Here is a 26,632-nt window from a genome sequence, read left to right on the forward strand (position 1 = left end):
TTAACTCTTACTTTCTCCTTCAAAGATCTACTGGAAATCAGATCATCTACAGGAAACACTTTAATACTAAATTTCTACAAATACTTGGTTTATTTACTTTTGAGTTAACAGTGTAGTAGTTGTAACTAAATTGAATATGTTACTTTTGCGTACATAAATTGAAATGTTTACATATATTTAAATTTTACAATTAATTATTCAATAATTATGAACATTTGGAAGACGAAATGCTAGTAATCTTAAAGTATTTATTTGGCTCTATTCGAAAACATGTTAGCAAAGCCTGCCCTTAATTAATCCCAAAGTAATTAACAGTTATGTCAAAAGTATTGATTGTGTAACCACATGTTAATTTCACGATTTAAACAAATAATTCGGCCTAACTCTTGTAGCAGAAGAAACTGTTAAAAAGATGGAATTTTTCAATGTATTCAGTTAATCTAATGAGTTAAATTTTAATTGTAATGTCTGTAAATTAAACTTCAAACAATGTGCAGTTTCAGCACCTATTATTGAGAGGATATATAAGGGCCCGATTTTTGGTCCCAAGAGTCAGCCCACAGCTGAGTTTCAGACGAGGAACCTGTGATGGTTAGAACGACAATGATGCATCAACTTAACAGAGAAATAAGTGTTACACCAACAGGCCGTGTGTTAAAGCAATGACAGTGTCTGTTCCATACATATCTGATTATTCCAAAAGAACTGTGAATTATGTAGTTATGTTTTTACTGCTCATAGATGTTCAAAAGTAAAATATTGTAGCAGTATGTGGATGTTCACCTGCAAACTATTAATGAGGCTTATGGGAAGTTGAACACTAGTGCACTGGCCATATATAACTGTGTATTATTGGGGGTTGTGAACAGTGAAAGTAAAGAACTGTAAAATGCAAGTGTGCACCTGTCAGCTACATCATTTACAGTAGAGATCCCCTAGTTTTTCAGCCACTACATCGACACCAACGAAGAAATAAAGCAGGGAATGTCATCACAACACTTTCAAAGAAGAATAATGACTTGGTGCTGTGAGCGATGATGATGTCACATCACAGCATGCACAGTCACTAACAGATAACCACATCCCTTCTCTGACTGGGTCATAGCACAGCTGATCATCATTACAGCACTTGATACTGGTTTCTAGTTATTGTGGAGAGAACATTATAAAACATGTTATCATCTTTTTATTTGCAAACTAGCACACATTCAAAGAGAAATGGCGTAATTGTACTGTAGCACATTAAGACTTGATAACCGGCCACCAATGTACATGATACACGAATACTGGAGCTGGTGGGTTCCAGCACACAATGAAGATGATGTGGATTGGGAGGGGGGTAACAGGACAGAGAAAAGGGAAACTGCTGGGTAAAGAATGTGGGATTGGCGAGTTAATGTAGACTGAAGCCACGAGTATCACACAAGCGAAGAATGTGTTGCAAGGATAACTCCCATTTACACAGTTCAGAGTAGAAGGTGCTGGAGGGAAGGATACAGACGGCCCAGATTGTGAAGCAGTCACTGAACTCTAGCATGGTGTGCTCAGCTGCATATTGAACAGCAAAACTGGCACTTTTTATATTATATTAATGTTATGATAAATCCCATTAGACAGGAAGCAACAGAAGAGTTGGTAAATTATATTTTCAAACAAATTACTAAGTGGTTCTCTGAAAACAGACTCTCCATAAAAATTGGAAAAAAAGACCTTACTACATTCACTTCTGTACAACAAACAGTCATATCAGTACATGAGCAGGAGTCAGTAAGTATGGTAAAATGTTCCAAATTTTTGGGTTTACATATTGATGAAAACTTTAACTGGAAGCAGTATATTACTTAGCTTCTCAAACAATTAATTTCAGCTACTTTTGCTCTTTGAATAATTGCTAATCTTGGAAACAAATGTATCAACCGTCTGATATATTTTGCTTATTTCCACTCAGTAATGTCATACAGAATAATTTTCTGGGTAACTCATCACTGAGAGAGAATATATTGATTGCATAAAAGCGACCAGTAGGAACAATATGATATGTTCAACTACAGACATCATGCAGGTACCTCTTCAAGAATGTAGGCATTTAAATGCCCTGCCACAATACATACTTTCACTAATGAAATTCGTCATAAATAATCCATCACAATTCGAGATGAACAGTTATGTACGTACCTACAACACGAGAGGGAAGCAGAGAGAAGTTCTACATGCAGCTACAAAAATTTTTGATCATTTTTCTAATAAACACTAAATGTTTGACAGTGAAGCAAGTTTTACATCCAACTTAAAATCATTTATCTTGGGCAAATACTTCTATTCCATTGACAAATTTATACTTAAAAACTGGTAGCCAGTATTTGATAAAAGAATATATGAACACAGAATCAGTGGAACACGCAACTAACAAACTGTTGTGACACTGGGTGGCCAACTTTATTCTTGTACAAGTTTGGCAGTGGTCACTCATGGCGTTTTGACAGCTGGTAGTTTTAATACTGACGTAAAAAGCTGTGAAGTGATTGCAGCAGACTTGGTTCATGACATGGCTGTTTTCACAGGTCTTATGGGATAGGATGAGCCTGGACTGCAGTACAAAGTGCGGTGGGTGGGGGTGGGGTGGGCTTGTCTTGCATCTGGGCCTTCCACAGGGATGTGATACTTGTGGCAAGAGACTGGTAGTGGCATAGGGGTGGACCAAAATGTTATGTTAGTTGGGTGTGTATGTGATAGAACACCACTTCAGCTTGGGTAAGATGTCTCTCTATCATGTATCTTTGTGCCAGGAAATGAGGGACATCCTGCTCAAGATCCTACTCAGCCCTCCTAAAGTGATATTACATCAACCAGTCAACCTAACCAACATCCTGGTCCATCCCTATGTCACTCCCAATCCCAATTCATCACCACAAGGATCATATATCTGTGAAAGACCCTGGTGTAATACCTGTCCAACCCACAAACCCAGCACTTCCTACTCCAGTCCTGTCACAGACTTATCCTAGCCCATTACAGACAGGGCCACCTGAGAAAGCATCCATGTCGTATACCAACTCTACTGAAATCACTTCACTTCACAGATTTTTATGTTGGTATGACAACTACCAGCTGTCCTCCCGAATAAATGGCCACTGCCAAACTGTGGCCAAGAACAAAGTCGACCACCCAGTGGCACAAATGTAGCTGAGCACAACACAATTTAGTTCAATGGCTGCTTCACAAGCGAGGCCATCTGGATTCTTACCTCCATCACTAACTATTCTGAGCTATGCCAAAGGGAGCTATTCTTGCAACACATCCTTTGCTCATGCAGCCATCCTGGCTTCAATCTCTTTAACCCGCTGTCCCCACATTCTCTACCCAACAATTTCCCCTTTCTCTGTTCTGTCAGCCCCTCCCAATCCATGTCACCTTCCTCATGCACTGCTGTCCACTGGCTCCACAACCCGTGCCTATCCTATGCATTTGCCACCCCCACTACGCCGCATTCCTAACCAACAAACCCGCTGCTAGTTACCCACCTCCAACCCCCCCTCCTGTCTCCCACTTCTCCCTCCCCTATTCACTCCATCAAACACAACACAACCCCAAGCCTCCCCACCCCACCCTAGTCCATACACCAAAATGCAATCCTGTTACTGTATGACCCATTGACACAATGTGGAAGACTTCATTTCGAAAGCTAATAAGTTTTCTTTCTCATTTGTATGCACCTGTCGGAGATTCAACACTTCGATGAGTGGTCTCCTTTACACCTAAAGTAAATATATAAAAACAAAAGTCAATAAATTGCATATCTAAAGAAATACAGCACACTACTCGTACAAAATAAGAGTCTACCCTTCAGATGTCCACCAGCAGAGCTGCATTTTCCAAACAAAAAATGTCACTTCTTGGAAAAAAATAAACAACAGTAAAAACTGAGTTACACACAGAACACTAGGGCAAACAGAGACATTAATATTAGCAGCAAATATGCATACAGGTATATTAATTTACAAACCTTAATGTAGTTCAGAAGTGCTAAGCTTGTTTCTGCAGCATCCTGTGTCTCTATAAACAGCAGCTTATGTCTCTGAATGTTATCTACAACTCCTTGATCATACCAGCTAGCTACGACTGATTCGAGGTACAGGTAAGATGTGAAGAAACAGACTACTCCATCAGGGACATTGGATGCAACTTCCACCAGAAGTTGACCATAGTTACGAACTACTGCAACATCTTCACGTGTCTCAAATCGTGATGAGATTGCTACCTGGTCATTGCCTTTTGACACTATCTGAAAAAATAAAATATATTCTTTGTAGCAGCACATTTTTTGAGTCACATTTTTTTTACATCATACTTTGGTTTTTGAAAGAGAAACTGAAAGACTAACACTGAATGAAAGTTCTATAAAGAAAAGAATCTCTAAAATGAACAACAGGGACCAACAGGAGATGACAGAAAGAGCACTTTCACTATTTCTGCAAAAACTACGGTCTCCTCCAGTAACTTATGCTGGCCCCTTGTGTTCAAGGATACTATAGTTTTTACAACAAAATTTCTTAATGATATGTCCTCTCCAACACACACACACACACACACACACACACACACACACACAAGCAAAGACACCTCACGCACACACAACTGCAATCACCCGCAGCTCTGATCATTGGTGGTAGTGGTCATGTGTGTGCAAGGTGTGCTTGCTCGTGTGAAAGTGTGTGTGTGTTTTCTTTGCTGAAGAAGGATTTGACCAGAAGCTATAGTGTGTCACAGTGTTTTTGTTGTGCCTGTCTGAAACTCTCTGGCTCATCGTTATGGTGAGTAGCAATCTATCCTATACCTAATACTGTTTTTAATAACTGTATACATTTTAAGAAATCTGTACAACACAAAGCTGTACTAAAGACCATTGTGTTGATAAAATATAAAATGTCTGGCAATACATATGAGGTGAAAGTAAATAGCTTTAGCTTATTTGTCAAAAAAAGGATTAGGTTGTTACATACAAGATGGGGCAGAATGGACTCTCTTGTTTCAATCAATCACTGAAGAGAGTGCAGGTGCAGTAGTGCAAAGGGAGTAGTGGTGGTAGGTGGGGGAAACAACAACATTTTCAGTAGTCACCATGCCATGCTATCGTGAACATCAGAGCTTTGTCATAGAAACATTCTTTAAAAACAATGATGGCATGGTGACGACACAGAGGGCTTTCCATAAGTGGTTTGCCTTGAATTGTCATGACAGGGTTCCTGATTCTACAACCATTAGGAAACGGATTACTAGTGTTAGGGTGATAGGATGTGCAATTCTTAGAAAACCAGCTAACCGACCTAAAAAAGTGAGGACACCTGAAAACATCTTGGCAAGTAGAGCATCCATTGAACAGTCTTGGCCGCACTCTGTGCTGAAACATGCTGTTACTCTTGGAATATTGTCCAGAACAGTAAGGCAAATATTAAACTCTAACCTCACTTTCACCCCTACAAGTTGATGGTTATTCAAGAACTTAGTCCAGAAAACTGGGTGAAATATACAGTCTTGAACTCTGTGCGTCATTGTGAGTTGCTGGAGAAATTTTTACTCTGCAAAATGGATGAGTATGATGAGGACTATGGCACAGAAGTGTTTTGGTTTCAACAGGATGATGCCATGGCTCGTACTGCCCATCATTCATGCCAAATTCTGCAAGAACGGTGTCCCAGTCATCTGATCTCCTTACAAGGGGATGTTTCATGGCCTCCTTGCTTCCCAGATTTGGGCCCCTGAGAGTTTTTTCTTTGGGGATACCTCAAAGCAGAGGCTTACAAAGCTTGATCAAGGACCATGGAAGCTCTTAAGATGGCAATTACAGATGGCATAACACAAGATATGCTGAGAAGAGTTTTCAAAATTTTTTTTGAACGACTCAGTATGTCAGGGTGTATACACGGACACAGAAAAAAAATTCCTGGATTTTTCCCGGATCTCCTGGATAAAAATTCATTTTCTCCAGGGTGAAAATACACTTCTTCCGTGTTAAATGACAGTATGCTTTCCCTCGGAACTGTAAAACGTATCCTTTGAATGGATATGGTTTTATACAGCAGCGTAGAACTTCCCGGCACTCAGGACGAAAAAAACACGTTTTGGAAAGATCTCTGATGTGCAGCAACATGTACGCTGGATATTTTCGTATTACGAAAGTATAAATTCGAATTCCACCAACAGGAAAATTTAATGGTTTAAATTAATAGACACGGCATTATTACAAGAAAAGCAAAGCTTTGGCATATAATATTTGTCTCAAAGATTAATAAGCTACAAGAGAAGCTAAGCTTTCACATGTAATGTTGATTTGTTTAGCGCATATGAAACTTCCTGGTAGATTAAAACTGTGTGCCCGACCGAGACTCGAACTCGGGACCTTTGCCTTTCGCGGGCAAGTGCTCTACCATCTGAGCTACCGAAGCACGACTCACGCCCGGTACTCACAGCTTTACTTCTGCCAGTACCTCGTCTCCTACCTTCCAAACTTTACAGAAGCTCTCCTGCGAACCATGCAGAACTAGCACTCCTGAAAGAAAGGATATTGCGGAGACATGGCTTAGCCACAGCCTGGGGGATGTTTCCAGAATGACGAGGTACTGGTAGAAGTAAAGCTGTGAGTACCGGGCGTGAGTCGTGCTTCGGTAGCTCAGATGGTAGAGCACTTGCCCGCGAAAGGCAAAGGTCCCGAGTTCGAGTCTCGGTCGGGCACACAGTTTTAATCTGCCAGGAAGTTTCATATCAGCGCACACTCCACTGCAGAGTGAAAATCTCATTCTGGAAACATCCCCCAGGCTGTGGCTAAGCCATGTCTCCGCAATATCCTTTCTTTCGGGAGTGCTAGTTCTGCATGGTTCGCAGGAGAGCTTCTGTAAAGTTTGGAAGGTAGGAGACGAGGTACTGGCAGAAGTAAAGCTGTGAGTACCGGGCGTGAGTCATGCTTCGGTAGCTCAGATGGTAGAGCACTTGCCCGCGAAAGGCAAAGGTCCCGAGTTCGAGTCTCGGTCGGGCACACAGTTTTAATCTGCCAGGAAGTTTCATACCAGCGCACACTCCGCTGCAGAGTGAAAATCTCATTCTGTTTAGCGCATGTTACACTTTAAGATGTATCACACAAATACGCTAGTAAAATTTTTAATACCGACAAAAATCTCTGATCTCCTGGGCTAGAAATTTTTCTAAATGGTTCGTCATCAGAGAGTTGATTTTTAAAAGGGAGCACACGCTCTATGTTTTAGGAAATTCATCGTACATTCTCGCACATAGTTCGTCTTGCGTAAAATGAAATTTACTTTGAAAATAGCGTTTCTCGAACTACAATTCGCAATATTTTCCCGCGACTTGTTAGAAATAGATTCATTTCAGCAGTTGCCAGACAGTGCCAGATAGTGGCGTCACCGCGCTTGCGCAGCTATAGTGACGTAGGAAGACCGAGTGTTCGTACGTGTAAAACATTAAAAGATCTTACATCTTGTCATAAAAGAAACAAGACATCAGAAGATACTCTAAGAGAGTCGAAATTTCGTGAACCATACTAAAATGCATAGTTCGCCTCACAGTGTACATTCGTATGTCCAAATTCCCAATGACGTAGGTCTCGACCTGATATGAAACTTTTCAGTGTAGTTTTCGGGACGTAAATTTTCTTCGAGTACCAGTACTGTATTATCTCATGTTTGATTCTTTGTTATGACATAATGCCACATGTGCTAGAAGATGAAAACGTGCACTTGAAACGCAGCGAACAGTTGAAACTAGACGATAATGTGGAATTAAACACTTCGTTTAAAATAAATTCACTGCCTCAGCAGGAAACCCTAATAAAAGACAAATTTCTTTAGCAAACCGACAAAAATAACTATTGTTCTGCAAGGCGATTAATGCTTGACTTTCATAAAGGTGGAAACAAAATAAAATCTGAAACTAGTAACATATTTTAGTCTTCCATAATTATGTGATTATATTTTAATTCACTTGACAGTTCCCAGCCACAGAAATCCGTCTAGTTTTCATTTGACGTGAGAGCAGAAAACGAAGAGGAAACAAAAATCACGTGGAGACTACCCCTCCCCCTCCCCCCTATAGCTCAGACTACTCTGCTCAGCAGAACGTCGAAAAAAAAAAAAAAAAAACTTTTCGAAAATAAGTTCGTTTTGTAGCGCACATCTTTTTGAAGAGTCTGATACATAAAACATATATCTTCGAGGAAATGTAAGACAAGTTATTTGGTCTTAAGTGTGCAGTGCAGTGCCATGCCTCTTCAAACAACATTCTTACAGTGCACGTCACTGTATTTCACTCTGTGGAACTCAAACGTGTATATTTTGTAATGGATGCCATCAAACTATATCGGGACAGTGGAAATTAAAATGTCCTGCAGTGCCTATCCTGCACCCAGTCGGCCGGTTTGACATTCTGCCCAACCCCTCGCAATTAATACTGTATACGATTATTTTTGTAGATTAAAACTGAAGAAGCTGCAAAAAGGTGGGAATTTAAGGAGATGGGACCTGGATAAACTAAAAGAACCGGAGGTTGTACAGAGATTCAGGGAGAGCATAAGGGAGCAACTGACAGGAATGGGGGAAATAAATACAGTAGAAGAAGAATGGGTAGCTTTGAGGGATGAAGTAGTGAAGGCAGCAGAGGATCAAGTAGGTAAAAAGACGAGGGCTAGTAGAAATCCTTGGGTAACAGAAGAAATATTGAATTTAATTGATGAAAGGAGGAAATATAAAAATGCAGTAAGTGAAACAGGCAAAAAGGAATACAAACGTCTCAAAAATGAGATCGACAGGAAGTGCAAAATGGCTAAGCAGGGATGGCTAGAGGACAAATGTAAGGATGTAGAGGCCTATCTCACTAGGGGTAAGATAGATACTGCCTACAGGAAAATTAAAGAGACCTTTGGAGATAAGAGAACGGCTTGTATGAATATCAAGAGCTCAGATGGAAACCCAGTTCTAAGCAAAGAAGGGAAAGCAGAAAGGTGGAAGGAGTTTATAGAGGGTCTATACAAGGGCAATGTACTTGAGGACAATATTATGGAAATGGAAGAGGATGTAGGTGAAGATGAAATGGGAGATATGATACTGCGTGAAGAGTTTGACAGAGCACTGAAAAACCTGAGTCGAAACAAGGCCCCCGGAGTAGACAATATTCCATTGGAACTACTGACGGCCGTGGGAGAGCCAGTCCTGACAAAACTCTACCATCTGGTGAGCAAGATGTATGAAACAGGCGAAATACCCTCAGACTTCAAGAAGAATATAATAATTCCAATCCCAAAGAAAGCAGGTGTTAACAGATGTGAAAATTACCGAACTATCAGCTTAATAAGTCACAGCTGCAAAATACTAACACGAATTCTTCACAGACGAATGGAAAAACTGGTAGAGGCCAACCTCGGGGAAGATCAGTTTGGATTCCGTAGAAACACTGGAACACGTGAGGCAATACTGGCCTTACGACTTATCTTAGAAGAAAGATTAAGGAAAGGCAAACCTACGTTTCTAGCATTTGTAGACTTAGAGAAAGCTTTTGACAATGTTGACTGGAATACTCTCTTTCAAATTCTAAAGGTGGCAGGGGTAAAATACAGGGAGCGAAAGGCTATTTACAATTTGTACAGAAACCAGATGGCAGTTATAAGAGTCGAGGGACATGAAAGGGAAGCAGTGGTTGGGAAGGGAGTAAGACAGGGTTGTAGCCTCTCCCCGGTGTTGTTCAATCTGTATATTGAGCAAGCAGTAAAGGAAACAAAAGAAAAATTCAGAGTAGGTATTAAAATTCATGGAGAAGAAATAAAAACTTTGAGGTTCGCCGATGACATTGTAATTCTGTCAGAGACAGCAAAGGATTTGGAAGAGCAGTTGAATGGAATGGACAGTGTCTTGAAAGGAGGATATAAGATGAACATCAACAAAAGCAAAACAAGGATAATGGAATGTAGTCTAATTAAGTCGGGTGATGCTGAGGGAATTAGATTAGGAAATGAGGCACTTAAAGTAGTAAAGGAGTTTTGCTATTTGGGGAGCAAAATAACTGATGATGGTCGAAGTAGAGAGGATATAAAATGTAGGCTGGCAATGGCAAGGAAAGCGTTTCTGAAGAAGAGAAATTTGTTAACATCCAGTATTGATGTAAGTGTCAGGAAGTCATTTCTGAAAGTATTCGTATGGAGTGTAGCCATGTATGGAAGTGAAACATGGACGATAAATAGTTTGGACAAGAAGAGAATAGAAGCTTTCGAAATGTGGTGCTACAGAAGAATGCTGAAGATTAGATGGGTAGATCACGTAACTAATGAGGAAGTATTGAATAGGATTGGGGAGAAGAGAAGTTTGTGGCACAACTTGACCAGAAGAAGGGATCGGTTGGTAGGACATGTTCTGACGCATCAAGGGATCACCAATTTAGTATTGGAGGGCAGCGTGGAGGGTAAAAATCGTAGAGGGAGACCAAGAGATGAATACACTAAGCAGATTCAGAAGGATGTAGGTTGCAGTAGGTACTGGGAGATGAAAAAGCTTGCACAGGATAGAGTAGCATGGAGAGCTGCATCAAACCAGTCCCAGGACTGAAGACCACAACAACAACTACGATTATTTGTTACCAGGAGAACAAGAACTCTTCAGAAAATGTGGACTCTTTATTGCCTATTAACTAATAACTTGCTCTTGTGTGTAACATAAAATTAAATATAGGATACCTAAAGCCAGTAAAGACAAGAGACAGTGCACATTTCTTCAATCTTTAGGTTCTAGCGATTTTTCTCTCTAATCTTGCTACAGCTTTACGTGGCGTCCTTTCCTTTCTGCAAAAGAACTATTACCTTATCAAAGTTCGTCAAACGTTTTGCTACGTGAAAAATGAAAATGTTGTTCATAGTATGAAGGCTTTCACGACCGGATGGCATATCTTCTGGTAAACCTTGCGGGATGTAAGGTCGTGGTCCATGAAACTCTTCAGCTCCTAACGTTTCGTCCAGTGCTTCGCTGGACATCTTCAGAGGGGTGTTTCTCCTCCGGTGAGTCTTGCCGACTGACGGGTCGGACATCTGAGAGCGACTTATGTATCGTAGAAAGTGGGCGTGACCAGAGTTACACGTGATATGCAGAGATAACCTTTGTCAGAGATAAAACTTAACTATCGATCGTAATCTTGTCACGGATAAAACTGTCTAGCAATTCTGTAGTGCTACTGTCCAAATATCACTAAGTTTCATGGTCTCTTCTTTTCGATTAAAATTATCCCTATGTTTATATATTTCAATTGCTTCTCTACAAAGCCGTGGGTAATAGTTCGTCGTCGTAGATAAAATTTTTGTTTCGGAAAACTTCACTTGATGATTTCCTGGCTGAAAAGCGTGTTCTGCTACAGCCGATTTATCTGTTTTTCCTAATCGGCAAAGACTTCTGTGTTCTTTTAACCGTGTATTTACGCTTCTTTTTGTTGTTCCAACACAAACTTTACCACATGTACATGGAATTTTATATACGCCACTGGCTGATAGAGGAGCGCGTTTATCTTTTACAGACCGAAGAACATGACAAATTTTCTTCGTTGGTCTAAAAACAGGTCTAATATCATGTTTACTTAAAATCTTTCCAATCTGATCCGTTACTTTCTTTATAAAAGGGAGAGAGACTGTATTCTTCCATCGTTTTTCGGACTTGTCCTTAAGCTTTTTGTTGTTTGGGTGCAGAATTCTGCTTACTTCTTTCTTTGAGTAGCCATTTCTCTCAAAAGCGTGCTTCAGATGTTTTAATTCGTCGTCTAGATACTCCGGCGTGCAAATCCGTCTGGCTCTGTCAACGAGACTTGTAATCACACCTCTTTTTTGTTTTGGATGGTGGTTAGAGTTTTTATGTAAGTATCTGTCTGTGTGCGTTATTTTTCTAAAAATCTGTTGTTTCAAGCTTCCATCCGTCTGTCTCATAACTAAAACATCCAAAAACGGTATTTTGTTATCATTTTCTCTCTCCATGGTAAACTGGATTCTTGGATTTATATTATTAAGGTAATCAAAAAATTCGCCTAAGGCTTCTCTACCATGTGGCCAGACCACAAATGTATCGTCTACATACCGATACCAGCGAGATGGTTTCTTATCTGCTTTTTCCAAGGCTGACTGTTCGAATTTCTCCATGTAGAAATTAGCTACTGCAGGACCCAATGGGTTACCCATTGCTACGCCATTAAGTTGTTCGTAAAACTCATTATTCCACTGGAAATGACTGGAAGTAAGACATTGTCTGAAAAGAGCAGTCAGATCTTCTGGAAAAATATCCGTTATAAAATCCATAACTTCATTAACTGGAATCATAGTAAATAAAGATACTACATCGAAACTTACTAAAATATCTTCAGGAGTCAGAATTAAACCTTCAATTTTCTCTATAAAATGACGTGAGTCCTTTATATATGAGTCCGTTTTTCCTAAATATGGTTGTAAGCGAGTTGTTAGATATCTTGCTATTTCGTACGTAGGAGAATTGATAGCACTAACAATCGGTCTCAGAGGAAGGTCCTTCTTATGTACCTTGGGTAGGCCATAGAGTCTAGGACACATAGCTTCAGTCTTCAATAAAGCTCTTTTTTCTTCTTTTTGAATAGAAGTGGCCGATTTTATCAAATTATTTGTTTTCCGTAGTACGCTGGCTGTAGGATCTTTCTTAAGTTTTTTGTATTGCCCTGCTGTTAAAAGATTCAAAATTTTGCTTTGATAATCTTCTGTATTTAAAACGACCGTAGCATTCCCTTTATCAGCAGGAACAATCACTATGTCTTCATCTGCATTTAAATCTCTCAGAGCCTTTCTTTCGCCACTGGTTAAATTACTTTCCAGAGGTTTACTGCGGCATAATACTCTGGTGGTTTCGATCCGGATTGCATTTGCGGTTTCTTTGGGGAGAGTACGTATACCTGCTTCTACATTTGCAATAATATCCTCAACAGGAACTTTCGGAGGTGTTATAGAGTAGTTTCCTCCTTTTGCAAGAACTGAAATTTCGTCTTGGGATAAAACTCTGTCTGACTTATTAATAACAGTTTCGGACATCACTATATTATTTGTAGATTCTGCATAAGTTTGTAACTTTTCGAACTTCTTCTTATGCCTTCTAGTAGTCGTTTCCATCATGGTTTCCATAGATCGAAATGTAAGGCAATCTATTTTATTCCATAGGGCTCTCTGTATCTTACTAGCAAGGAATAAATGTAACTGCAGTAACTTACGGTCAACAGAATCCATCTCTCGTCTTGTATAATGTATCCTCTCTCGAAGTAGTGCTGCTTCTGTATAATCAAATATCCGATTATACAGAAGCAGCACTACTTCGAGAGAGGATACATTATACAAGACGAGAGATGGATTCTGTTGACCGTAAGTTACTGCAGTTACATTTATTCCTTGCTAGTAAGATACAGAGAGCCCTATGGAATAAAATAGATTGCCTTACATTTCGATCTATGGAAACCATGATGGAAACGACTACTAGAAGGCATAAGAAGAAGTTCGAAAAGTTACAAACTTATGCAGAATCTACAAATACACTCCTGGAAATGGAAAAAAGAACACATTGACACCGGTGTGTCAGACCCACCATACTTGCTCCGGACACTGCGAGAGGGCTGTACAAGCAATGATCACACGCACGGCACAGCGGACACACCAGGAACCGCGGTGTTGGCCGTCGAATGGCGCTAGCTGCGCAGCATTTGTGCACCGCCGCCGTCAGTGTCAGCCAGTTTGCCGTGGCATACGGAGCTCCATCGCAGTCTTTAACACTGGTAGCATGCCGCGACAGCGTGGACGTGAACCGTATGTGCAGTTGACGGACTTGGAGCGAGGGCGTATAGTGGGCATGCGGGAGGCCGGGTGGACGTACCGCCGAATTGCTCAACACGTGGGGCGTGAGGTCTCCACAGTACATCGATGTTGTCGCCAGTGGTCGGCGGAAGGTGCACGTGCCCGTCGACCTGGGACCGGACCGCAGCGACGCACGGATGCATGCCAAGACCGTAGGATCCTACGCAGTGCCGTAGGGGACCGCACTGCAACTTCCCAGCAAATTAGGGACACTGTTGCTCCTGGGGTATCGGCAAGGACCATTCGCAACCGTCTCCATGAAGCTGGGCTACGGTCCCGCACACCGTTAGGCCGTCTTCCGCTCACGCCCCAACATCGTGCAGCCCGCCTCCAGTGGTGTCGCGACAGGCGTGAATGGAGGGACGAATGGAGACGTGTCGTCTTCAGCAATGAGAGTCGCTTCTGCCTTGGTGCCAATGATGGTCGTATGCGTGTTTGGCGCCGTGCAGGTGAGCGCCGCAATCAGGACTGCATATGACCGAGGCACACAGGGCCAACACCCGGCATCATGGTGTGGGGAGCGATCTCCTACACTGGCCGTACACCACTGGTGATCGTCGAGGGGACACTGAATAGTGCACGGTACATCCATACCGTCATCGAACCCATCGTTCTACCATTCCTAGACCGGCAAGGGAACTTGCTGTTCCAACAGGACAATGCACGTCTGCATGTATCCCGTGCCACCCAACGTGCTCTAGAAGGTGTAAGTCAACTACCCTGGCCAGCAAGATCTCCGGATCTGTCCTCCATTGAGCATGTTTGGGACTGGATGAAGCGTCGTCTCACGCGGTCTGCACGTCCAGCACGAACGCTGGTCCAACTGAGGCGCCAGGTGGAAATGGCATGGCAAGCCGTTCCACAGGACTACATCCAGCATCTCTACGATCGTCTCCATGGCAGAATAGCAGCCTGCATTGCTGCGAAAGGTGGATATACACTGTACTAGTGCCGACATTGTGCATGCTCTGTTGCCTGTGTCTATGTGCCTGTGGTTCTGTCAGAGTGATCATGTGATGTATCTGACCCCAGGAATGTGTCAATAAAGTTTCCCCTTCCTGGGACAATGAATTCACGGTGTTCTTATTTCAATTTCCAGGAGTGTAATATAGTGATGTCCAAAACTGTTATTAATAAGTCAGACAGAGTTTTATCCCAAGACGAAATTTCAGTTCTTGCAAAAGGAGGAAACTACTCTATAACACCTCCGAAAGTTCCTGTTGAGGATATTATTGCAAATGTAGAAGCAGGTATACGTACTCTCCCCAAAGAAACCGCAAATGCAATCCGGATCGAAACCACCGGAGTATTATGCCGCAGTAAACCTCTGGAAAGTAATTTAACCAATGGCGAAAGAAAGGCTCTGAGAGATTTAAATGCAGATGAAGACATAGTGATTGTTCCTGCTGATAAAGGGAATGCTACGGTCGTTTTAAATACAGAAGATTATCAAAGCAAAATTTTGAATCTTTTAACGGCAGGGCAATACAAAAAACTTAAGAAAGATCCTACAGCCAGCGTACTACGGAAAACAAATAATTTGATAAAATCGGCCACTTCTATTCAAAAAGAAGAAAAAAGAGCTTTATTGAAGACTGAAGCTATGTGTCCTAGACTCTATGGCCTACCCAAGGTACATAAGAAGGACCTTCCTCTGAGACCGATTGTTAGTGCTATCAATTCTCCTACGTACGAAATAGCAAGATATCTAACAACTCGCTTACAACCATATTTAGGAAAAACGGACTCATATATAAAGGACTCACGTCATTTTATAGAGAAAATTGAAGGTTTAATTCTGACCCCTGAAGATATTTTAGTAAGTTTCGATGTAGTATCTTTATTTACTATGATTCCAGTTAATGAAGTTATGGATTTTATAACGGATATTTTTCCAGAAGATCTGACTGCTCTTTTCAGACACTGTCTTACTTCCAGTCATTTCCAGTGGAATAATGAGTTTTACGAACAACTTAATGGCGTAGCAATGGGTAACCCATTGGGTCCTGCAGTAGCTAATTTCTACATGGAGAAATTCCAACAGTCAGCCTTGGAAAAAGCAGATAAGAAACCATCTCGCTGGTATCGGTATGTAGACGATACATTTGTGGTCTGGCCACATGGTAGAGAAGCCTTAGGCGAATTTTTTGATTACCTTAATAATATAAATCCAAGAATCCAGTTTACCATGGAGAGAGAAAATGATAACAAAATACCGTTTTTGGATGTTTTAGTTATGAGACAGACGGATGGAAGCTTGAAACAACAGATTTTTAGAAAAATAACGCACACAGACAGATACTTACATAAAAACTCTAACCACCATCCAAAACAAAAAAGAGGTGTGATTACAAGTCTCGTTGACAGAGCCAGACGGATTTGCACGCCGGAGTATCTAGACGACGAATTAAAACATCTGAAGCACGCTTTTGAGAGAAATGGCTACTCAAAGAAAGAAGTAAGCAGAATTCTGCACCCAAACAACAAAAAGCTTAAGGACAAGTCCGAAAAACGATGGAAGAATACAGTCTCTCTCCCTTTTATAAAGAAAGTAACGGATCAGATTGGGAAGATTTTAAGTAAACATGATATTAGACCTGTTTTTAGACCAACGAAGAAAATTTGTCATGTTCTTCGGTCTGTAAAAGATAAACGCGCTCCTCTATCAGCCAGTGGCGTATATAAAATTCCGTGTACATGTGGTAAAGTTTATGTTGGAACAACAAAAAGAAGCGTAAATACACGGTTAAAAGAACACAGAAGTCTTTGCCGATTAGGAAAAACAGATAAATCGGCTGTAGCAGAACACGCTTTTCAGCCAGGAAATCATCAAGTGAAGTTTTCCGAAACAAAAATTTTATCTACGACGACGAACTATTACCCATGGCTTTGTAGAGAAGCAATTGAAATATATAAACATAGGGATAATTTTAATCGAAAAGAAGAGACCATGAAACTTAGTGATATTTGGACAGTAGCACTACAGAATTGCTAGACAGTTTTATCCGTGACAAGATTACGATCGATAGTTAAGTTTTATCTCTGACAAAGGTTATCTCTGCATATCACGTGTAACTCTGGTCACGCCCACTTTCCACGATACATAAGTCGCTCTCAGACGTCCGACCCGTCAGTCGGCAAGACTCACCGGAGGAGAAACACCCCTCTGAAGATGTCCAGCGAAGCACTGGACGAAACGTTAGGAGCTGAAGAGTTTCATGGACCACGACCTTACATCCCGCAAGGTTTACCAGAAGAAAATGTTGTTGTCTAATACTGAAAAAGCTGTTAATACAATTAGTACCCAAGACTGGTGTGGTTTCTCGATCTGATTATGTCTATTTTGACACTGTGTGCCGGATAAAACAAAATAGGCCTTTCTAATATTGCGGCAATTGTAACACACACCAAATAAGCGACACTGTTTTGACAATAATGATCGTTTTTATAATAAGACAAAATAATTCACCAAGTACCAATACGAATTACCTATTTGGCCTACTACAATCAAAAAGCTTTACGTTAGGAAATAGTTTCACATTTCATTCATGCTCCCCAGTTTCTCATGCACGAGACCGAAAAGTAGAACGAAATGTTTGCATAAATTTGGAATCGTCATATACTTCCATAATTTGTGTGATGCCCCTGTTTCTTCTCCTTCTTCGTTCTAACAGTCACTTATCATCACTAATTCTGTAACTATTCCTACCACTGCCAAAACTCATTCTCCGGTTAACTTTACTACCCCTGCCACAATCACCGGTTTAGGTATCTAGCGATTGTTCTCCGGTTAGGTGTTATTACGAGTTCGTACAATGCGTTTCCCGCACTACTTCCAGAATGGAGCTTAAGCGGCTGCTAGCAGGGGACTACAACTGGCCCTGTCTAGTGTAGCGATCTGGCCAAAAATTTTCTGTCAAAATTTCACTTTCTTGGATACACCGAGAAGATAGTACGTAATCTGTCTTACCTGTTAGTCGTTTATTTTCACTCTGGTAGTCTGAATCTATGGATTTCGCTAGTAATTATAACAACGCTGAACATTCGCAAACCGAATCAACCACATAAACAAGCAGCACTTGGCATTCACCGGTTCGGCTTTATTCCGCTCAGCTCGTGTAGCCCCGTCCCGTTTTGTCTGCAGGAAAGTTTGTTTCTTAATGTGACGACGATTCCCCTGGCAGAGGCATCACGTACAATCAATATGCACGCATTCAAAAATCAACTTGTAATTCATTCAGAAATCAACTTAGAATGTGTTCGAAAACCAGCAGGGGTGCGTTTCAAAATCATATGAATAATCGATAGACCGACGTGCGCTGGATGCTATGTGCTGTGTGAAACAAGATTTTTTCCCTCAAGAATATGAATTTGCCCCCCCCCCCACCCCCCAGAAATTGCCACCCGATTAAGATACCATGGTTTCCTCCCCCCCCCCCCCCCCTCCCTCTAGATCCGGGCCTGCTGCACACGCTTGAATCTGGCAGCCTGGGCTCGCCAGTAAAATTTTTCCGGGTACCATGTGGCTGGTTGCTGCTACTGCTACTTACACAGCCAACAGCCACATTTCTGCAGCCAGAAGCGGGAAAAGATACTAAAATGCCTTTGACACATTCTGCTGTTGGCAGACACTTGTACGAGAACTTTGTTATTTTATATGGCGCATTTCCTCTGCAATTGAAGTTTTATTTTCGTTTTTTCTCTCGTTCATGTTTTAATGCTGCAGTATTATTCTGCAGTAGCGGGATATAGTAATATCCTTTAGCTAGAGTATCGGTTCTTACCAGTAAAAATTACAAAAAATTAACTTAAAACTTAAACAACGAAAAATTCCTGGAATTCTAAAAAATTCCTGGGTTTTTCCCGGTGGCACTGAATGCAATGTTCTTTCCCAACTCACCCATCAAATCAGGAAGTCCATTCTGCCCCACTTTGTATAAGAAAGGGATCTATGAAGTTGTTAGGCAATGCTGCTGTGTGGGCACAGCTGTTGGCTTATCCATATTACTACTATTCAGGGTTTAAGGCAGCATCATTGAAAGATCACTGGTTGTGTACTTAAGCTAGTAATAGCAGTTTGAGCAGCAGGTTCCAGTGGCAGACATGAGAATCTAAACTACTTCCATAAAATGCTTTGCAACGGAAGTCATCCCATATATGATACAGGAATTTCTCCCCACTTATTCCAAATGTGAGCTGTGCTTATAAGGCTGCTGAATGTAATTAGTTTGCTTTCTGTTGCAGCCAACTGTGTGCAGAAGGATGAGCTGGTACATCTGGACATTGCTGTTCAATGCACATAATTTTAATCAGAACAGAAGGTAAAATGTTTCATAAAGTAAGCCTGACCATACATAAAAATTAAAAGATATTAGATGACTGGATGGCAGAGGGAATGTTTTATTATCTGTTAACTGCATTTGTGACTTGATAATGCTTCCGTCAAAGTGAAAAGATAGTGCTCAGTCAGTGTGTACTGGAAAAGGAGGCACTAGAGACAACATAACCTTGAAACAAACACAATTCATCAATTGTATTGTTTTTATTTCTGTATTGAAAGTCTGAAATGTACTTGGATATAGAATTGTTGAAGTTCCTATTCCATTTACTTGGAATATTTTCATTTACCCTTTGATACACGATTTACTTATTTCCGTTATATTTTTAATCACGTCAAATACCTTTCCCTTTCCCCACCTTCTTTCCTTACTTCTCAGTGAAAGAATAATTCCAAAATCTTGATATTCATAATTCTACCACTTTTTTGTTAATTACAGCTAGGTGTGCCAGACTTAAGATGGCATGCCAACAACTGGTATCATTTTTACCTAATGGATGTCAAACAATCTGTCTGTTATCATTTTTGGCTTAATTTGCTGGCCAAGTGGATGTCAGACTACAAACCCAAACATTTGATGTTCAATCCACACACAGTGCTAGAATTTTCTTCTGTCATTTGCCACCTCTGGTAATGATTTGAATCTTGTGGGCAATGTCAGGTGCCCCACAGCCTAGAGTCAGCATTAAACAGTAGTTCCCCCTTTAAATGACTGACTTAAGTTCACTTGTGGGAGGTAGGCTACAGAGACTCATGCCTAATAAAGGACTATAGCATTCCAATCAACATGCAGGTTGAGCACAGATACACTTTTTATTCTGTAAATATTTTTTGACAAATAACTGAAGTGACCACTGAAATACAGGGTAAGCAGTTATACTGTCCTTACCTGACAAGTTAGTGTCATACACCTATATGACATGATGATGATACATGCAAACATTACACCAGTGCATCTTTATGGTGTACAAACTAATTACTCACCATTGGAAGAAGACAAGGCCTCGCTAATGTCATAGTAAATGAACTCATGATAACAGGGTGAAAATCCAGTATCTTTGGATACATGTCCAGAGGAGATAGTGTACCCGAAGTAATTACCACAGACTGAAAGCGGTCAAATACTGGCTTAACAGCAATTGATGAATCCAGGCAACTACAAGAAAATAAGTTTCATGGTTTGAGTCTACGTAATATAAAATGTAAATAACAAACAATTTTAAGGAAATTTGTTATACCAACCTGAAATGAAGTATGGGATTTGATACTGTTGGAGTTTTATCATCAAATGGCTCCACAATAATAGTAAAGCCTTTCGTGTATGTTGCTACAAGTGTTGCTAAATGGGTAATAAGAACCAGTGGGGAAAAGTCTGTCAGATCAGATATCTCCAGAGTCTTTAACAATGAAGTCAGACGTTCATGGCAAAACCTGAACCAAAACAACAGAGAAACACATCACTATTAACAAAATTACTTGCGGTAGTCATACAGAAAGTAAAATATATTGTGTTTGGAAAAAAAAGGTCTCTCCATCACACTGCAGCCATTTTACTTTGCGCAGCACTTACGCAATTTATGCTTGTCTATGGAATGGAATGGTGTGGTGTGGCATAGTGTAGGTAGCAGTAGTGGTAGGATTTAATGACCACAACATCATGGTCAATTGTGCCCATACACAGAGATGAATAATGTTAAAAACAGTAACAATTAGAATTTTCCACTAAAATAAATATAAAACACACAAACACTCAAATACATATGCTAATGATAAAATGTGTACAAAGTTATTGACACCTGTAATAAAATAAGGGACTAGAGAAAAACTAAAATATCTCACAAAAAATGTGTGTGGGGCTGACCACAAATCAAAAATGGACAGGGTAGCCATTCTGAAACCCAATTAAATTTTGAACCTAACTGCTTAGGCTACAGTCAACAAAATATACAAAATTATAAAACATCTAAAACACACACCTTGTCCTAAACTATAACAGAAGCCATGTGACTTGTTAATATACCAGCCAGAATATGAAATGAACTCCATTAAAATGTGTCTACTGATACAGGTACACCACAGGTACTACAAATGAGAGTGTCCTCCTGTGGAGTAGCTGGAAATACCAGAGGAGGACAACTCCTGTATCAAGCCCAGTCTCTCCGACCGGAAGGAGGAAGTCATCACTGAACCACTGCTTTCAACATCCAGAACTTCCTCCACACCTCTAGTATTGGCTCTGAGCACTATGGGACTCAACTGCTGTGGTCATCAGTTCCCTAGAACTTAGAACTACTTAAACCTACCTAACCTAAGGACATCACACACATCCATGCCCGAGGCAGGATTCGAACCTGCGACCGTAGCAGCAGTGCGGCTCCGGACTGGAGCGCCTAGAACCGCACGGCCACTGAGGCCGGCTCCTCTAGTATTGACACACCCTATTATCGTATACATCAGATCACACTAATAATACTTTTCTCTACCACTATCCCTCCTCCTAGTCATTCTTTGTAAATAAGTAGAAAAATCAATCCTGTAGAAAGAAATTCCCAGAAATAATGCCATCTGATGCCATCCATTTGTCTGGTTGGTTAGTTGGTTTGTGGGAGGGAAGGGACCGGACTGCTACGGTCATTGGTCCCTTTTTCCAAAACTTAAAAACACCCACACAGAATAAAAGTGAACAAGGAAAAGATGACAGACGACACAGGACAAGAGAAACTTAGACAAAGACCAGACAAAACAAATTAAAATCACACAGAGTGTGACGGTGGTCGGTCGACCATAGAGAAAAAAAGGAAAAGCCAACCACAGAGAAACATATTAAAAACTCAATCTAAAACCGTAGGCCAAAAGCCAGACTCAACACTAAATAAAGTTAAACACTTAGAGCAAATGATAAAAACCCCCTGCCCAAATAAAATGCAAAACTAAGCCTGCCATAGCAGAGTCATCAGTTAAAAGGGCAGGGAGCGTATCAGGCAGCGCAAACGTCTGCCTGAGCACAGTTAAAACTGGACAGGGCAACGAAATGTGGACCACCATCAAAGCCGACCCGCAGCGACATAGAGGTGGGTCCGCATGGTGCAGTAAATGGCTGTGTGTCAAGTGGGTGTGGCCAATGTGGAGCCGACAAAGGACTACTGAGACCCGGCAAGTGGCTCGCATGGACAACCGCCACACATCCGTCGTCGCCTTAATAGGATGGAGTTTGTTTGGTGTGGTCAGGTTGCGCCATTCAGTGTCCCATAGTTCGAAAATTTTGCAGGGTAAGATTGCACGCAAATCAGTCGCCGGGAGGCCAATGTCCAGAGATGGTTTACTGGTGGCCTCTTTCACCAGGCGGTCTACATGTTCATTGCCGGGTATCCCAACATGGCCTGGGGTCCACACAAATACCACAGAGCGGCCGCAACGGGCAAAAGCATGGAGGGACTCCTGGACAGCCATCGCCAGATGAGAGTAAGGGAAACACTGGTCGGTAGCTCGTAAACTGCTCAGGGAGTCGCTACAGATAACGAAGGGCTCACCTGAGCAGGAGCGGATATACTCTAGGGCACGATAGATGGCGACCAGCTCAGCAGCGAAAACACTGCAGCCAGCCGGCAAGGATCATTGTTCGTAATAGTCCCCTAGAGTTAGAGCATAACCGACACGACCAGCAACCATCGAACTGTCAGTGTAAAACATGCCAGAGCGCTGATACGTGGCAAGGTTGGATAAAAAGCGGCAGCGGAAGGCCTCCTGAGGGACTGAGTCCTTCGGGCCCAGTGCCAATTCGAGCCGAAGGCAAGGTCGAGGCACACACCACGGGGGTGTACGCAGAGGGGCCCAGAAAGGAGGTGGAAGAGGGAAAACCCTAAGCCCGGAGATAAGCTCTCTTACGTGGACCGCGATTGTACAACCCGGGAGATGGACGACCGACTGTGGGAACAGAAGACGATAGTTAGTATGCTCGGGCAAGCTACAAACATGCGTAGCGTAAGCGGCCAGTAAATGTTGGCGCCGTAACCGCAGTGGAGGGACACCTGCCTCCACAAGTATGCTGTCCACAGGGCTGGTTCGGAAAGCACCAGTCGCAAGATGGATCCTGCTGTGAAGGTTTGTGTCCAGCACCCGCAATGCAGATGGGGATGCAGAACCATAAGCCAGGCTCCCATAATCAAGACGGAACTGGATTAACGCCTGTAGAGCCGTAAGAGGGTAGATCGGTTGGCGCCCCAGCTGGTGTAGCTCAAGCATCGCAGACCATTAAGATGCCGCCAACACATCTGTTTAAGCTACCGAATATGTGGGAGCCAAGTCAACCGAGCATCAAAAATCAAAAACACCCAAAAAACGATGTGTCTCCACCACAGCAAGAAGTTTGCCAGAAAGATAAAGCCGCGGCTCACGGTGAACTGTTCATCGCCGGCAGAAATGCATAACGCAGGTCTTGGCAGCCGAAAAGCGGAAGCCATGCACTACAGCCCAACACTGATGTTCAGCAGCTGCAATGCCAATGCAGCTATAGTAGAGGCAGAAGTTGTCAGCATACAAGGATGCTGAGACAGACGTTCCCACTGCAGCAGCGAGCCCGTTAATTGCAATTAAAAACAGGCAGACACTTAAAACAGATCCCTGTGGCACTCCGTTCTCCTGAACTCGGGCGGCGGGGGGGGGATGCGCTATGGGAGGCCGCGACTTGCACGCGGAAGGTTTGATGCGACAGAAAATTTCAGATGAAAATCGGCAGTGGACCCAGAAGACCCCAACCATGAAGCGTAGAGAGGATGTGATGGCGTCATGTCATATCATACACTTTCCGCATTGTCGAAAAAGACAGCGAGGAGGTGCTGATGGCGGGCAAAGGGCCGTACGGATGGCTGACTCCAGGCTCACCAGATTGTCGGCGGCAGAGCGGCCTTTATGGAAGCCACCCTGAGACAGAGCTAGAAGGCCCCGAGACTAGAGTACCCAACTCAACCGCCGGCTCACCATGCGTTCGAGCAACTTACAAAGAACGTTGGTGAGGCTAATAGGGCGGTAGCTGTCCACTTCCAATGGGTTCTTGCCAGGTTTCAAGACAGGGATAACAATACTTTCCTGCCATTGCGATGGAAACTCACCCTCGACCCAGATGCGGTTGCAAAGGTCGAGGAGGCGTCGCTGGCAGTCCACTGAGAGGTGTTTCAGCACCTGACAGTGGATGTGATCTGGCCCGGGAGCTGTATCAGGGCAAGCGGCTAGGGCACTGTGGAGTTCCCACTCAGTGAATGGGACATTGTAGGATTCATGATGGCGCGTGTGAAATGAAAGGCTCTGATGTTCCAACCACTCTTTAATGGAGCGGAAAGCCAGTGGGTAATTCACAGATGCGGAACAGAGAGCAAAATGGTCTGCTACGCCGTTGGCAATTATGTCGGAGTCAGTACAAATTGCCCCATTCAGCGACAGCGCAAGGACGCTGACAGGGGTCCGATAGCCATAGAGGCATCTAATCTTTGTCCAAACCTGCGATGGAGAAACATGGAGGCCAATAGTGGAAACATACCGTTCCCAGCACTCCTGCTTGCGTTGGCGGATAAGGCGGTGGGCCCGCGCATGCAGCTGTTTGAAGGCGATGAGGTGTTCTAAAGATGGATGGTGCTTGTGACGCTGGAGTGCCCGCTGGCGATCCTTAATTGCCTCAGCGATCTCAGGTGACCACCAAGGCACAGTCCTCCACCGAGGGGACCCAGAAGAACGGGGAATGGCAGATTCTGCAGCAGTAATGATGCTGATGGTGACCGAGTGAACCACTGCATCAATGGTGTCATTAGAAAGAGTACTTGCCATGCGCCACACTGAAATCTGTGAAGGCACCATCATTTAAAATGGAAAGCTCGAGCTGTGCCAATACATGTTCAACGGTGGCGCCTCGACCTGTTGCCACTGACCCACCCCACAGAGGGTTATGGGCATTGAAGTCGCCCAATAACAAGAAAGGTGGCGGCAATTGGGCTATCAGCGCAGTGAGGACATGCTGTGGGACATCACCATCCGGTGGAAGATACAGACTGCAGACAGTAACAGCCTGTGGCGTCCACACCCGAACAGCGACAGCCTCTAAAGGCGTTTGTAGAGGGACAGACTCGTTGTGAAGAGAGTGAAGGACATAGATGCAGACGCCACCAGATACCCTTTCATAAGCTGCCCGGTTCTTATAATAACCATGATAGCCATGGCGGCCGGGGGTTCGCATCGCTGGAAACCAAGTTTCCTGAAGAGCAATGTAGAGCAAAAGAGTGAAGGCTGATAAGTTGTCGGAGCTCAGCTGTGGAAGAAAGCGCTGCAGTTCCACTGGAGGATGATATTGTCCATGGCTGAAAAAGGTGTGAAAGGACTGGGGAGACAGATTACGCCGCTGGGTCACTGGCTGCCACCGATTCAGTACCCGTGCGAATGACATTCATTGTGTCCGAGGGTCCGGTGAGATCCAGGTCTTCAGCAGACGCCAGAATCTCGACCTCATCCTCAGACGCGGAGCACGTAGGAAGCAGTGGGACGGGTGCCACCGCACTGTTGTGATTCTTGCGAACCTTCTTTTTCTGCTTCTCGCGGCGTGCCTTCAGCAGTTCAGGCTGGGAGGGCCTCACTGGGTCAGTCTCAGGGACGGACGATGACCGTGAGGCCCTACGACAAGCGACTGGTGGTTGTTTCAGCCACTTGCAGGTGTCCACTTTTCCGCTGGTCAGAACTTACGAAAGGAGGTCCCCAAGGGACCCTTTCCTGGTGAGAGTAGCCGAAGAAGTCTTACGCTTCTCTGGCTGGGAAGTGGGAACAGGTGTCCCGATGGTTGGGGGGTGTTGCTCCTGAAGTAGATGGAGCAGGAGCAACAGGGAGTGAAGAGCCCCCTCACAATCAAGGGGGCCGGGGGATTCTGACCGATCTTAGAGCCAACCGTATATGACGATGGGAGAACCGTTGTTGCAGCAGCGGCGTAGGTGGATGTCATTGGCACAGGATGGAGCCTCTCATATTTCCGCTTAGCTTTGGTATATGTCAGGCGGTCCAGGGTCTTATATTCCATTATCTTCTGTTCTTTCTGGAAAATCCTACAGTCCGGCGAGCAGGGGGAATGGTGTTCTACACAGTTAACACAGATAGGAGGCGGGGCATATGGAGTATTGGGATGTGAAGGACGTCCACAATCTTGACACGTGATGCTGGAAGTACATCGAGATGACATATGCCCAAACTTTCAGCATTTAAAACATCGCATTGTAGGAGGGATATATGGCTTTACATCACAGTGGTAAAGCGGGTAAGACATCACCCTCGAAGGCCAAGATGAAGCAGGATATCCCTCGGACCCCGATGGATGCGCGGGACAAAGTGAACACCTCGTCGTTCGAGGTTGGCGCGTAGTTCATCGTCGGACT

General features: G+C 42.9%; 1 protein-coding gene across 1 annotated transcript in view; it reads right to left on the reverse strand.

Moving 5' to 3' along the window:
• Positions 1–26,632, reverse strand: part of LOC124777316 (general transcription and DNA repair factor IIH helicase subunit XPD) — a 59,281-nt gene that overhangs the window by 6,789 nt on the left and 25,860 nt on the right. Inside the window, exons 9-11 of the mRNA XM_047252671.1 lie at positions 20,472–20,660; positions 20,214–20,385; positions 4,004–4,282 (exon numbers count right to left, since the gene is read on the reverse strand). Coding sequence (XP_047108627.1) covers positions 4,004–4,282; positions 20,214–20,385; positions 20,472–20,660 — 640 coding nt within the window. The remainder of the gene's footprint in view (positions 1–4,003; positions 4,283–20,213; positions 20,386–20,471; positions 20,661–26,632) is intronic.

This window comes from Schistocerca piceifrons, chromosome 2 (assembly GCF_021461385.2).
Source record: "Schistocerca piceifrons isolate TAMUIC-IGC-003096 chromosome 2, iqSchPice1.1, whole genome shotgun sequence".
Classification (NCBI taxonomy): domain Eukaryota; kingdom Metazoa; phylum Arthropoda; class Insecta; order Orthoptera; family Acrididae; genus Schistocerca; species Schistocerca piceifrons.